The 13,993-nt window shown below is 35.5% G+C and overlaps 1 protein-coding gene across 1 annotated transcript in view; it reads right to left on the bottom strand.

Annotated features, from left to right (window-relative positions):
• Positions 1 to 13,993, bottom strand: part of LOC101855895 (usherin) — a gene marked incomplete in the record, with an annotated part of 124,012 nt that overhangs the window by 20,310 nt on the left and 89,709 nt on the right. Inside the window, 13 exon segments of the mRNA XM_035971589.1 lie at positions 405 to 518; positions 1,776 to 1,961; positions 3,313 to 3,419; positions 4,143 to 4,250; positions 4,816 to 5,011; positions 6,192 to 6,346; positions 7,075 to 7,272; positions 8,807 to 9,004; positions 9,295 to 9,445; positions 9,900 to 10,087; positions 11,153 to 11,283; positions 11,899 to 12,044; positions 13,205 to 13,304. Of these exon segments, the coding sequence (XP_035827482.1) occupies positions 405 to 518; positions 1,776 to 1,961; positions 3,313 to 3,419; positions 4,143 to 4,250; positions 4,816 to 5,011; positions 6,192 to 6,346; positions 7,075 to 7,272; positions 8,807 to 9,004; positions 9,295 to 9,445; positions 9,900 to 10,087; positions 11,153 to 11,283; positions 11,899 to 12,044; positions 13,205 to 13,304 (1,978 nt within the window).

Raw genomic sequence — 13,993 nt, forward strand, 5'->3', positions numbered from 1 at the left:
ACAACGATGAATGTAAATACACCAGGCAATAAAAATGATCTCTTCAATTCTATTCAATATAATAAAGTGAGCACACATTTTAGAAAAAGAAACATTTTTTAAGTCCAATTTATGCGGATTGTATTAAGCTTCAGAGGCTTTTTGCTGATTTCTTTGGTCACAGATTTAGCTTTTTTAACTCATTTAAAAATTTATCAATATTAGTCTGGAGTTGAGTCCTTTCACTGAGTAACATACATACTATTAGACATTAATCTCACAACACAAAATCCAGAGTACCTCTATGGGTTGCCCCACATTGCATAAAATATAGACTATTAGACATAATATGTACAATGTTATGACAACATTTCGATACATTGATGGCTTCTCATATTAATCTCATAACATAAAATCCAGCCTACCTCTGTAGGTTGTCCCACATTGAGCAGGATTCTGTACTGATCTATTTCTCCTTGGTCTGAGGTGATAGCCATCCATCTCACTCGGATGGACCTTGAGCTTTGCACTTTCACAGACTACCATAAAGATATGCAGTAATAGAATTAATTTTGAATTCAAAGAGAGGCACATCAACACAATTATATTATAGCCATTTAGAGCAGGGACAAAATAAAACAGACTGACTGGCAGACAGAAAAAACAGAGGGAGGGAGAGAAGAAAAGCAGAACTTACAAGTAGCACCCTTCAAACACCTGCAGTTTGATTTTCAAATTGCTGACATGGAGTACAAACTAACATATAAGATAAAAAGAGAGAAATAGCATGGGAAAACAAAAAAGAGAAGAAACAAGGTAAAAGAGATGAGATGAAATAAAATAAGATAAAACAAGTTAACAGCAAAAAGTTGATATCAGAAAAAACAAGATATGATAAATGGAAATCTGATAAAAAGAAATTATGTAAGAAAGAAAAGATAAACCAACTTTAAACTCATTCATGTGGCCTCTTAAAAAACATAATTTTGCAACCACCATGTTACGGTCTATCAATCAAAATAAATGTGAACTGTGCTGGACCACTGAAAATCCTTAGGAAGTGATCCTCTTTCTGCCTCTTTAGATGTTATGTTCTTTGTACATTCACAGTAACAGACAAAAATAATAGAAAACTGGGCATAAACTAAGACAGATGTTAATTTTTTTTAAATATTGCTTCTCAAGAAAAAGAGAAACTTTGTCAAAAGAGGCAGCCTTGTACTTCACACACTTAAAGCTTAACAGCTCTCTTATTATCACAAATAAGCCTAAATGTCGGTTTTGGTTTAACATAGTCCTCCAGCTGACATATAAAGTCTTGAGAGTGGGCTTTCTTGAGTTGCACATTAATTAGTAACTTGTTAACACAACCTCCTGTAACAAAAGACAGTAAAAAAGCCAAATCTAAGTTCAGGTAAAGTGTTACTAAGTATACCATTATCTCTGGGTGGGTTCCTAGTTAAACATTAAGTTGTTGGACCATTTTCTAAATTGTGAGTTTCGTTTGATTAGGGAAGACACATACCCTTCCCCCCCCCCCCTCTCCTCTTTCCCCAATTTTCCTCATCAGTTCATCCAGATGTAAAAACTTCTTGGCAAACAGAGAGATCAAATACATGACTGATAGTTGTGCAAACCTAGTAGGTTGCAGTGTTTAGTGTGCCTGATGACCTCCAATAGTAATTAAGATTAAACAGGCCGGCGAAGTGAGGCCAAGTGATTAGATGTAAAATCTCGAGAGCCTTCTTGGGGATACAAAACTAAAAACAGTAGCATTGAACTTGCAAACTTTATACCTGAGGAGGTGGTACCAGCAGAGGGGCAAACAATGGCATGATGATCTCAGTGGGTAAGCTTTGAGCCACACCCGCACCATTCTCTGCTTGAAGCTGATAGGAATACGCTTGGCCACTGGTTAGCCCTGACAGTCTTTGAGAGGTCTGATCACCAATGTAGACCACAGCCACTGGAAGAGGCTTCACCTACACATAATCAGGAAATATTTCCAGCGAGAAAAAGAGTTAATAATTGTGACTATCATTTCTCTGCTTCATACAATAATAATAATAATAATAATAATAATAATAATAATAATAATAATAATAAATAATAATAATAATAATAATAATAATAATAATAATAATAATAACAATGATAATAACAATAATTATGATAATAATAATAATTATGATAATAATAATAATAATAATAATAATAATGGGAATTTATATAATAATAAGATGGAATTATTTCCATTTCATTGTATAGTTACTCTAACTCCTAGAAGGCTTTAAGATGGAATTATTTCCATTTCCTTGTATAGTTAGTGTGGCTCTATGAAAATCCATTGGAGGTAGCATTTTCAAAACCATTTTGAATATTTCGCAAGAGTCATCTTTCATGAGAATTTTACACTTAATTTTGGTGCAGATGGAGCATTTTTTTTAAAAATTTGTGATAACAGTTTCAAAAGTTTTCCATAATAAAGTTGCATAAGAGTGAAATAAGAGATGCGCAGTTCTTCTCTCTTTTCTGCTGCTTCAATATTCATAAGCAATGAGTTTTCCCCCAAAAAAGTAGCACAATATCCTATTACACTGGGTAGCTACAGTAGGGTTTGCCTGAAAATCAGTGTCCATCTACCGAAGAGAAGTTTCAGATTTTTGCTCAGCTTGTGTGCTATATACTATATGTCCTCATAACAGTTCATTTTTTAAAATCAAAAATGATATTTAAGCAAAATACTTTAAAATCATAATTTAGAAGTGGATGATTTTTTTCCCACTTCATAAAACCTTATTTGTGAGGAAAATGAAGTCCTAAATCTATTTCTAATAATATCACAACATTAGCTTTCTGGCACCATCTGACTAGTATACTCAGAGCACACACGTTTGTCCATTAGCTATTTATATCACATTCATAGATTTGTCGATTAGTTTCATTTTATACAGTACTTACTACACACTAAGATCATTTAAGCGCAGAAGATTAGATGTGTTACTGCACACTTGGATCTTATAACACCAAACAAACATTGAAATCTAGTAAATGCAGAAGACAGAAAGAAGGGGAAACAGAAAACCTGGATGTAAGTAAACAAGCAATCTTGAGAACAATTTTATCTTGAAAGTGACATAGGAACAAAAGGAAATGAGACTGGGTTTTTTTTTAAGTACTATGCTAGACTGACTAAATTTTCTATTTGCACACCAAGTCAGCATTTCTTGTTACTCTATCAAAAGAGAATAACCCCTCAAAATATTGTGGAATTTACAGCCATTAAATAAATACTGCTCTTTTGAAGCTCAAATAAAGAAAACATAACATTACCTGCAAAATCTTGTAATCCTTCAGGACACCATTTGGCAGGTCAGGGGGCTGCCAATACAGCTCAATGCTTTCAGCATTAATGACAACAATTTGGGGAGGATTTACACCTGCAAAGTAAACAGATGCAACATCAAAATCTAAAATGAACAGCAACTAGCATTAATTATTATTATCCTTTTTGTGATAAGAGTTTTATAGCATCTTCTTTCTTTCCAGGACTTCTTACCCCGCTGAAAACCAGAAATATGGACAGGAGAATCCATGCAGGGAAACATTGATTGTCATACCAAAAATAAAGAAACTCTATAGAAATTTTCATTTATTAAACACGTCACAGATTCCAAGAAAAATGACATATTAAACAGTGTAACTGCAAATATTATTAACAAACAATGAAATCATTAAACAACTTCCAGATGCATCATCAAATAGTATAGAGACATAACAGAGGAAGGCTATTTTGAAATCAATAACTCTCTAACTCTATATTAGCTCGGAGCATCTTGGAAATCTAGCATCTGAACGTAAAAACCCCAAGCTTTACATGCCAGCAATCAGGTTTACTTGCAGCCCTAGTAGTGATCAGTATTAAAATAGAATCCTCAAGAGAGGAGAAAGAGAGAAAGGCTGAGATCCACTAGGGAGTGAAATCTAGAAGCAGATCTCAGACACATGGGATACAGCTGGTTGGAGGGGAGAAGAACAGAGACAGGTGGGGAGTCCTTCTTGGCGGCCTATACCCAATGCCAGGATGACAGAGACAATTTAATGATGACCGATGTATTGATAAGATGTAAACAGGAGAAATGTTCAATTTAATCTCAACTCACCTTGTGGGGCAAGCTCATCAGTTGTGACGGTGATATTGGGACTTGTGGAGCAGCCCACAGTCGTGCACACACTCATGTCTAATGTGTATGTCGTATATGGAGAGAGACCTAAAGAATGAAGACATCATAAAAATACAAAGATATTAATTTATATAAAAATATAGAGATATTTATTCTCCGAAAAAGGAGAACCAGGGAAATTATCTTAGATACACATTAATACAATCAATACTGTCATGAATGATTTCAGGCTAACTTTCTCCTCCTCCTCCAACCTCCTACTTTTACTTCTTCTTCTTGGCAACAGTTTAATGATTGTGATTGACAGAAAACTGTGTCAGTCTTGTGCTAACATGGTAATCACCTTTGGTCTTATGGCTGGTATGCCCTTAAAACATAACTGAAATTGACTTAATTTTGGATAGGGTTTGAGCCTTGTGAGCTCAAAATGTAATAAAGCCATTTGCTCTCGAAATATGATCTGGATAAACAAAAAAAAACGTATGTTCTGCAAAAAACAAAATAGCATCATTTTGTTTGTGAAAAAAGCCATTACCTTTATTGCAAATTTATGTTCTCTGAAGAAAAATAAATGAAAATTAATTCTATTACCTTTAGAAGAAAATGACAGAATATTATTTCTTAACATTTTAAGCTACTCTGAGCAACTCACCACTGACAATAAATTCCTGGGGCACCGTTGAGTTGTAGAATGTGCCCAGTTCCACTAGCCTGACACTGTAAGAGAGCACCACGCCATTGGGTTTCCCTGGGGGCACACTAGCCACTTTGAGCTGGGTTGCATTGACCACCTCTACGTTGGGAGGCTGTAGATCCTCAGGTGTGGCCTGGGCTGTGGCCACCGTGACCTGGGCAAACAGCAGGAAAGTGTTGACACATTACAGTCAGGCACAGATAACGTGAATATGGAAAACTTGAAATCACGGATAGCTAGCTCGTACAATTTGCAATTCCCCAAGTGATATCTCTTTAATTTTTCATTATGGGTCAACCAGAATTATGGTAGTGTCAAACACATTAGCCAATCTCCAGCGTGTTTGAGTTATCCGTGCCTGGCTATGTATTTCACATGAAATGAGATAAAGTTAGATGCTTCGCGAAGGAAGAAATGAGACTATCAAAATAAAAAATTTATGATAGACATTAAAAGCATGTTGAAAATCCATAAGTTCATGTCATTTCTTACCCAAAGTCATACATGAAATTTAGTTGTTTCCACATTGATTTGTCATAAACCACAGCACAATAATTCTCTCTCTCCCTCTAATCCTCTTACTGCTCTATTTCTCTTCCTCCATCAGTGTCTACTTTCCATCTCTGCAGTAAAGATCTGATTATTCTGGCTCTTTCTTTTCTCACATAAATATGTAATTATCTTCTCTCTTTCTGTTATATAGCATACAACATATAAAACTCAAAACAAATTATTGCATATCACGACACTTTTTGACTGTTCTATAGATAAAAAGGTCAAACAAACACAAAAGAAAGTAATAATTCTAGGCAAATCCCTTGAAATTGACAGAAAGAAATAAAATGAATTCTCTATTAGAAACTCTTTAAATTTCTAAGAATTTAAATGTATCAAAGTGTATTTCCTTTCCATAACAGATAAAGAACATGGGAGAATAAAAACCCATTTCATAAGTACAAACATATGCAATTACAAAAAAAAGTATTTTTTAAAATATGAGGAGTCCACAGAAAAAAATGGGCATAGTCACAAACTGGAAATTGTGAGGGTGTCAAGTTTTAAAAGCTTGCAGATTCATAACTTCTTATTTATTTGATCAGTGGTTTATTTTATATGTTTGTTGGATGGGAAATCTAACAACAATAATCAACCAACAGCAGAATAGAAATACAGTTATGAGTCAACAAGTATCCAAAATTGATATTCTCACGATTTTCAGTTTGTGACTATACCCGTTTTTTCAGTGGACCCCTCATTAAAAAAATAATATGTTTTCGAAAATATCTCATTAATACCAGTTAAAAACAATAAAAAGAGATGAATCATTAAATCACCAGTTCACTATCAGCACATCCAGCCACATTGCATGCCCTGAGCATATAGGAATAGCTTTGGTAGGGCAGTATGTTCAGATCATCAGTGAAGTTAGTGTTTACACCTTTGTACAGGTCCACACCATCTCTCTGCAGTACATACTCAGTAATATCACCTGTCAAACAAGAATATAAACCAAAAAAAACAGAAGTTAAGACTTGATAGTTTATGTTCTAAGGGTTATAAGTTGGTCACTTTCAGAGACAAAAACGAAGAAGTAAGAACTACGATTTCAACCCACCAGTGGAGAACCGCTATATAGCAATACTGAAGTAAATGACAACTTTTGAGTCATTTTAGGTTTAATAGGTATATCTCACAAACCTATAATTTGTGTCGTAACATGTCTTCAGGCTCTCATCAATTTTGGGTATTTAGAATTATTGGTACCGGTATTATCTTAAAACTGCTGATGAAGAAAATACCAATCTATCAGGAAAAGAAATTGAGATATTTTTAAATAAACGACCTAGGTGTCAGAGGTAAAATTAGTGAGATAATGGCTGCTAAAGTTTGATGACCTCCAAAGCTTTAGTGTTCTTGGAAACTGCAAATGGACATTTTTTTGTGCCTTTGATTAATGTTTTTCAGTCAAAAAAGAACAATCCACACAGAAATGTATTTTTTAATGGCTGTAAAAGGTGCTGAGCTAAAAAAAAATTAAGAAAATTCAACAAAAACTGCCGAACTACAAGACAAAATATCAGTTTCTTCAGTTTCATCATTTTGATGAGAGCCTTATTTCATCACTATGCCACACACAAACTTTTTTAGATACATTCAATATAAATGTGTCTATGTATATGCATGAATGTACACATGGGTGTGTTTATAAAATCCCACCATTTGGTTTATCTGGCTGAGTCCAGGACACATAGATAACAAAGAGTTGGCCTGCAGCAATGCTGGCTGTTGGAGGGTTAACAAGTTCAGGCACAGCTTCCTGCGTCAACACGGAAATGAAGTGACTGTTTACAGAGCCAGCGTTGTTGACTGCCGTCACAGAATACTCGTACATGGAAAACGGGCTCAGTGCAGTATCTGAGGGAGAGAAGAGTGAGACACTTGATGCATTGAGTAAATTTGTTGGTGTATGTGAGTGTGTGTGTGTGCGTGTGTGTGTGTGTGTGTGTGTGTGAGTGCGCACATGTGTGTGTGTGTTTGTGTGTGTGAGTTTGTGTGTGTGTCTGCGTGAACAGTTGTGAATGTGTGTGTGTGTGTATGTATGCAAGAATAAGAATAATAGATAGCATTTGTATAGTGCAAATCCCCACTCTTCAGCGAGCTCTATGCGCTTGACAATCTATACTATTACTCCAGCAGACCTGAGGACATTCTGAAACAATTTCAACTTCCTAGGAAGCATACAGTGCAAGCAGCCATTTATAGGCGCTAAAACACTAACATACTGACAAGATCTTTCGCTATTTATGGCGTGTTATGAGTGTGTGTGTGTGTGTGTGCATGAGTGTGTGTGTGTTTGTGTGTGAGTGTTGAGTGTGTGTTTGAGCATTTGTGAGTATGTGTTTGTGTGTGTGTGTGTGTGAGTGAGTGTGTGTGTGTGTGTGTGTGTGTGTGTGTGTGTTCGTGAGCGTGAATATGAATGTATTAGCCACAAAAAAGAAAAGAAAAGCTGTCAAAAAGTAGCAAACTCCGAACAACCTTATTTGCAGAAGACAAAAACTGTCCAATTTTGTCAATATGTCAGTTGCTATAGAGCACTTCTTTTGCTTTTGAGGAAACCCACAACTCACAATGCTGAGCCTCACATCAAATGACACAAAATAAACAAAACACATTTTTACATTCCACATACAACAACATTGGAATATGTGCGTAAATTTAGGAATATCCACCATTTGACGTGGACCACTCTTGCGAAACAGTGAACAAAATAGGTTAAAAAAATTTCTTCCATCAAAAGCAAGGCTTATGATCAAAACACTATAACTCAGACCGTAGTTGACACAGCTTCAAATTTGTACGATGCATCTATCAGCAAAGGAACATGTTTATATGGAAACTGTTTAATCATTATGTAAAGAGTTTTCCTGAATCATCACAGAAATCTTTTCAATCTGCCCAGGCTGCACCCTCATAGTGTCCATTTGGCACAGAGCTACGATGTGGACCACACAGTTTAACATCCCAATTAATTATCTTAAAGTTTACCTAATCCTCTTAAAAATTAAGTTAAATTCCAAAGCCTGGAACATTCTGGTTAAAGAGGCCTAAATTTTACAAACAGGCAAAATAAAACAATTCATTTCAAGGCTCATCTTTACAGATCAAAGCAAGTTACAGTACTGAAGTCTTTCTTGCATGTAGTAAGTCATAAAAATGTAGAGCATTTTCATGATTTCTGTGACATTACAGTTGAGTACAAGCAATTATTTTAGAGAAAGAGTTTTACATTTATTCGTAAGTAAACAAAACACAAAAACCAATTTGTAGACATAAAATAGAGAATGAAATAATGTATGACACAATCCATATTATATACCTTTTTTTCTTCATTTTCAGAGTTAAAGATTCACCTAACCTGAAAATTAAAAATTAATCTGAATATCCCTACCTACAAAAGTCAAGTCAGAACCAGAATAGATTATTTCCGTCTGCACTGTGCAAGTTGAGGTGGGGTCCGGTGTTGGAGGGGGGTCCTTTAAATAGCCTGTCACATGACCACAAGTGTGTGTGTTGGAGTCGAAATCACAGCGGTCACAAAATGCTGAGGGTCCCTGGCTCAAAGGACATATGGTACCAGTACCACAGCCTGTCAAAAAAACAAAAACAAAACAAGAGATGCAATTTGTCTGAGAAGGAAAAGAAGTCACTTGCAAGAGATAAACAATTTACATGCAATGAAAATACAAAAAATAGAATGATCAGAACATATGTTATGGAAATGTTTATAAATAAAAATGGTCTTTGTGTTTTTAAACTCTAAATCTTGAACCAAAACCTGTACAAAACTGCTGTGAATGGATGATTTTAAAAAGGTAAATTACTGACGATTACTTACAATTATCACCATATTGATCATTTTAAAATGTAAAAACACACCTTTTTCCTGCGGCGATCTGTCAGCACAGACCTGAGTGAGTAAGTCATAACCCACATAGTTACAGCAGCCCAGGTTGTTGGTGATGCGACTGAGACCACAACATTTGTCCGAGGCCACCTGCTTCTCCTCAGCATTGGAGTAGAAGTGTACCTTCAGACAAGGAAATGAAAAGTGGAAAGCAAGTAGTGTAAAGAAGTTTGTTCTGTTGTACTATCTACCAAATGTCATGAGAACAAGCGCAAAGTCTTGGTATAGAGGTAATAAGCTATTTCAACATTCTCAAGTTCGCCAACCTGAACAAGGCTAGCTGCACTTACTGATGACTTGTACACATTATACAACGTTCATTATATTATATTAGCTGAGGAAGCACTTTGTCTGTGCCTCTAAGCACCATTGTGCATTACATGAAATGAAACATTTGGGGTAAATTGCACATTTCCAACATGATCTGCATTCAAAGTTCTAAGTACCTCTTCAACTGAAAAAAAATTAATTCATTTTCCATTTCATATTGAAGTGGCTATATTTGTATTCTAAAAAAATTATTTTTCGAGAACTGAATGTGGAGGGGGAAAAGGTGAAAAAGAAAAGAAACACTCACCCTGGTGTGTTTTGTGTCACTTATACAACACAGCGAGATGCTGGTCTCCACATACTCCACCCCACAGCACTCATGGCCAACCTTCGGAAGATGTACTTGTCCTTTCAGATCATTCCCACAACAGACTGTAGTGTCAGCGATCACCTCTCCATTGCAACACTTGCTGCCAAATTTACTAACTAGCTTTCCTGTGACGGAGAAGAGAAAAAAAGTAAAATAAATACAATGAAATTCCTCTTTTCCAGCTTCAGCTCTGGAACAGCAAAATTAAATTAATATAGTGGAAATTTACTTGACATTATGAGATGATTACTTTCATGTTCAGGTCCACACTTCCCTAAGAAAATCAAACATTTCAAAAGTATTGTGAAATTTGATGCATAATTGAACTCATTAGACACTTCACAAGAGTCAGTTAGTTTTGCTTCACTTGCAGCACAATAAGGTCATGTAAGTGCTGAAGATTAGAGGTGTTACAAGAGAGTAACAAACATAAAAAAGGAGGAGAGATCAGGACGATAGATGTTTAATAGGAAAGAAGGAACAAACCACACCAGAGCACCCGCCAACCACCCATTCACAAGAGTCAAGTGTAAAGCTTTATTCCACACTTCGTTTACGCAACTCGACAAATAGTCAATAAAAAGCACAAGGAGACAAAAGGGTAAGAAAATGCACAGCTCAAAACAATGCAATAAACAAGATTACCTTCAGTTCCAGACACATTTTGTTTTGTTTTGTTTTTTGTTTTTAAAAAAGATTCAGTGAAAAACAATTTCAAATTACAATTCAAAGTCCAAAGATTCAGGCTGTAATCCTTGAGGTCACATGTTTTGTTTTTATTAACTTCAGTAAATCTCCACAGCATTTATAGCTTCTCAAACCATGAACGATAAACACCTTTACAGTGCATGCACAGGAATTTTGACCATCAAATGTGTGTATGTGCGTGTGTGTGTGCATGCGTGTGTGCATGTGTGCGAACGTGCGTGTGTGCGTGCGTGCATGCATGTGTGCGTTTATGCGTGCGTGTGTGCGTGTGTGTGTGTGTGTGTGTGTAAACGTCTAATGTAGGTGTGCTTTTACGGGACAGTGAAGTAAATAAAACAGACATTGGGACATTATGAATAACTTGTATATATCAATAACATTCAACAACTCAAAACTACTGTCATATTCTGATCAAACCTCCCACAGTTCATGTATCTATTAATCTTTGTATCTTATTCTATATCACACACATCACGTCTCACCTTTGCAACAAAGCTGAGCCCCAGAGGAAGCATATGGAATTGAACCACAGCACACATCTCCTTGACTGATGGACACTCTGTCCTCTCCAGCATCAGGACAGCAAATTTCTCCAGGGTGAACTTGTAAATATCTAAACATAAACAAAACAGTGCTCTCCTTGACTTACACCAAAATACATTTTGGCACAATGCAGAAATTGTAAGACTTAAAAGTAAAAATATACAACTGAATGCCAGAATGCATTAACTATAAAAAGATATTGATAAAATAGTCTTCTATAAGACCCCTTCCTTCCCTCCCATTCTTTATCCCTTTTGATTCAACTAGGTAGCCTATAAACTAAAGTAATTTCAAAGCATATCACAAAATAAAGGTTCACTTGAACGAATACATTTTCTATATTTTACCTCATGTTTTGCAATAGATAACTGAATCAAATTAGAAAAAAAAAATTCTTTCAATGATCAAACCGGGAATTAGATTTCATTTTTTGTCAAAATGAAGCAGAATATCACAAGCCAGGAATGTCAAATTCAGATACATTACCATGCAAACACTTGAGAGGTTCCTATGTATACACGGCCACAATTGCCTTCTTTCATTTTAAGAACTAAACTTCTGGGCCTGTATAGCAATTATCTATTATATCAATATAAGAAATATAAATCTGATAGTCGCATCTATTCAAAAGTTAACTGGAAATACTGTGGGGCGACACTTCCGGAAACAATTGTAGACAACACACCTGTTTCCACAACACGTGAAGTTTGCCTTGGGAGGATAAAACTGCCCTGCACAACAGATATAATCATCCTTGGGCTTCAGAGCATACTCAGAACCACAGCAGGCAAAGTCTGGTCTGGACTCATGTAGTCTTCCATCACAGCATACCTGATGATTATTGATTGTTTTTGTAAGAGTTATATGGCACTTGCAAAACAATTAGGTCATATAAATGCCAAAGATTGGAGGATTACGACCAGTCAGTTTGTCTCAAGAGCTAAGTAGAAAAGCTGGTGAAAAGAAAGCAAAGTTTAAACAGGCAGACTCTGATAAGTGAACGAATATCATGCTTTTTCAGACAAAGTTCTTTCAGTCTAATCAGCAATTTAAAGATTCTGTTCAATCAGGGTATAATAACTACATCTGGGTGGAGATTCATCAATTAAATTGTCAATTTCAAAGATATTTGCAACCAAGGAACAAGTCAGGAATGAATTCAAAAGGCTATACTTTGATAACAATTTGGGGGTATATTTGTTTTACTTGGAACAAAACCTTTAGAGGGCTTTTCAAAATAATGACTCAATTTAATTGAAGATATTCAGTTCTTGATAATCAAGGAAATCTGTTCAACACAGAGAGTATTGAAGGTCTTCTACATGCCATAATTTTTTCATATGTCCCTGTTCAGGTGAAAAATTAACCACGATAAATCAAAGATCATAATATATTCCCAACAGTAACAAACTAAAAAAACTGCACTTTTACAAAGCACACCTACAGAGTTTATGACAAAATTTTAGAAAAAACTGCCTCGCTTTGAAAGAATAAGATCCTTTTCGAGCTAGCAATACTAGGAGGCTACACGCCACTCACACAGTACATACATGTGCTTAAAAGAAAATAAATGAGCTTTTCAATTTATTACTACGTCCCGTCAGGTCATATAGCATTTCAGCCAACATCTGTGGTGCAGAGATTAAGCACTTCGACAATGCATGCAGAAGACTCAAGTTCACTTCTCAAGAGGAGAGAATTTTTATCAAGTATCTCAGCCTTTCTGCTGGGGTGTTGTATCCCTCTCAGCCCAGGTGGCCCTGACAGGCAGAGTTGAAGCCTGCCTCAAAAGGAAATAAAATTGTGTCAATGGGGGCAAAAAACACCTGCTATCAAACAATTTTCATAACATTTCAGAAACAGTCTCAAGTTCCTGGGAAATTTCAACAAACATATATCATATATTTAGAGTATATTTACAGTTCAGAAACAATATTTTTTTAATAAACACTGTTAATAAAATATGTACTGCTTTTTTGCCACAACTTTACCTTGGCACCAGAGTAGCAAACTGTTCCACATAGGTTTTCAAAAATACCACATTCTATGTATGTGCACTTTTCAAATTCTGGATTCACAGTGGGGATTGGACTGAAAGGAGAAAAAAACATCTTAATTACAATTCAAAGTTAACTCTCCAAGAGTACTTTCAAAATACAGACAAATGTCCCATCAGCCACCTGCCCTAGGCAATCATCCACACAAATGACCATTTCCCACTCAAACTCTAGCATTTTCTTCTGTAATATAACAACACTGTCCATGACATGCACCTGTCTAAAACAACCACTTTTCTCATCGACAATGGATGGCCATTTTGAAAAATTTTTAACGTATTTTTGTCTTTAGTTTTGTTCATACCGCAATTTGCAGGCATCAAATTAAAGCATGACAGCTGTAAACAGTAATCCTCTAATAAATACATTATGAAAAACTTTATCTATAACTGGTAGCATATGCCTTCTAGAATAATACTATCTCAGCATAACAAATTTTTCTCAATAAAATAAAATAATACCATGGATTCACAAATTAGTAATAGAATCAAAAGTGTCTAATTCAAATGCATTCTCTGCACAATGTTATTTCAGCGAAATCCCAGCACTACTCCAAGAGGGAGAAAAACTTAAAGATACTAAACTGTCAGCCTTTAACTCAGTTCAAATACTGGGTGAGAAATATTTTTTTAATTAAAAGAAAAAAAGACAGTTTAAGTAAATAATCCATCAACAGTTTTGGGGAATAAACATCATGCCTTGATCTTAAAGTTCCAAGAACCC

The sequence above is a fragment of the Aplysia californica genome, unplaced genomic scaffold (assembly GCF_000002075.1).
Source record: "Aplysia californica isolate F4 #8 unplaced genomic scaffold, AplCal3.0 scaffold00466, whole genome shotgun sequence".
Taxonomy (NCBI): Eukaryota; Metazoa; Mollusca; class Gastropoda; order Aplysiida; family Aplysiidae; genus Aplysia; species Aplysia californica.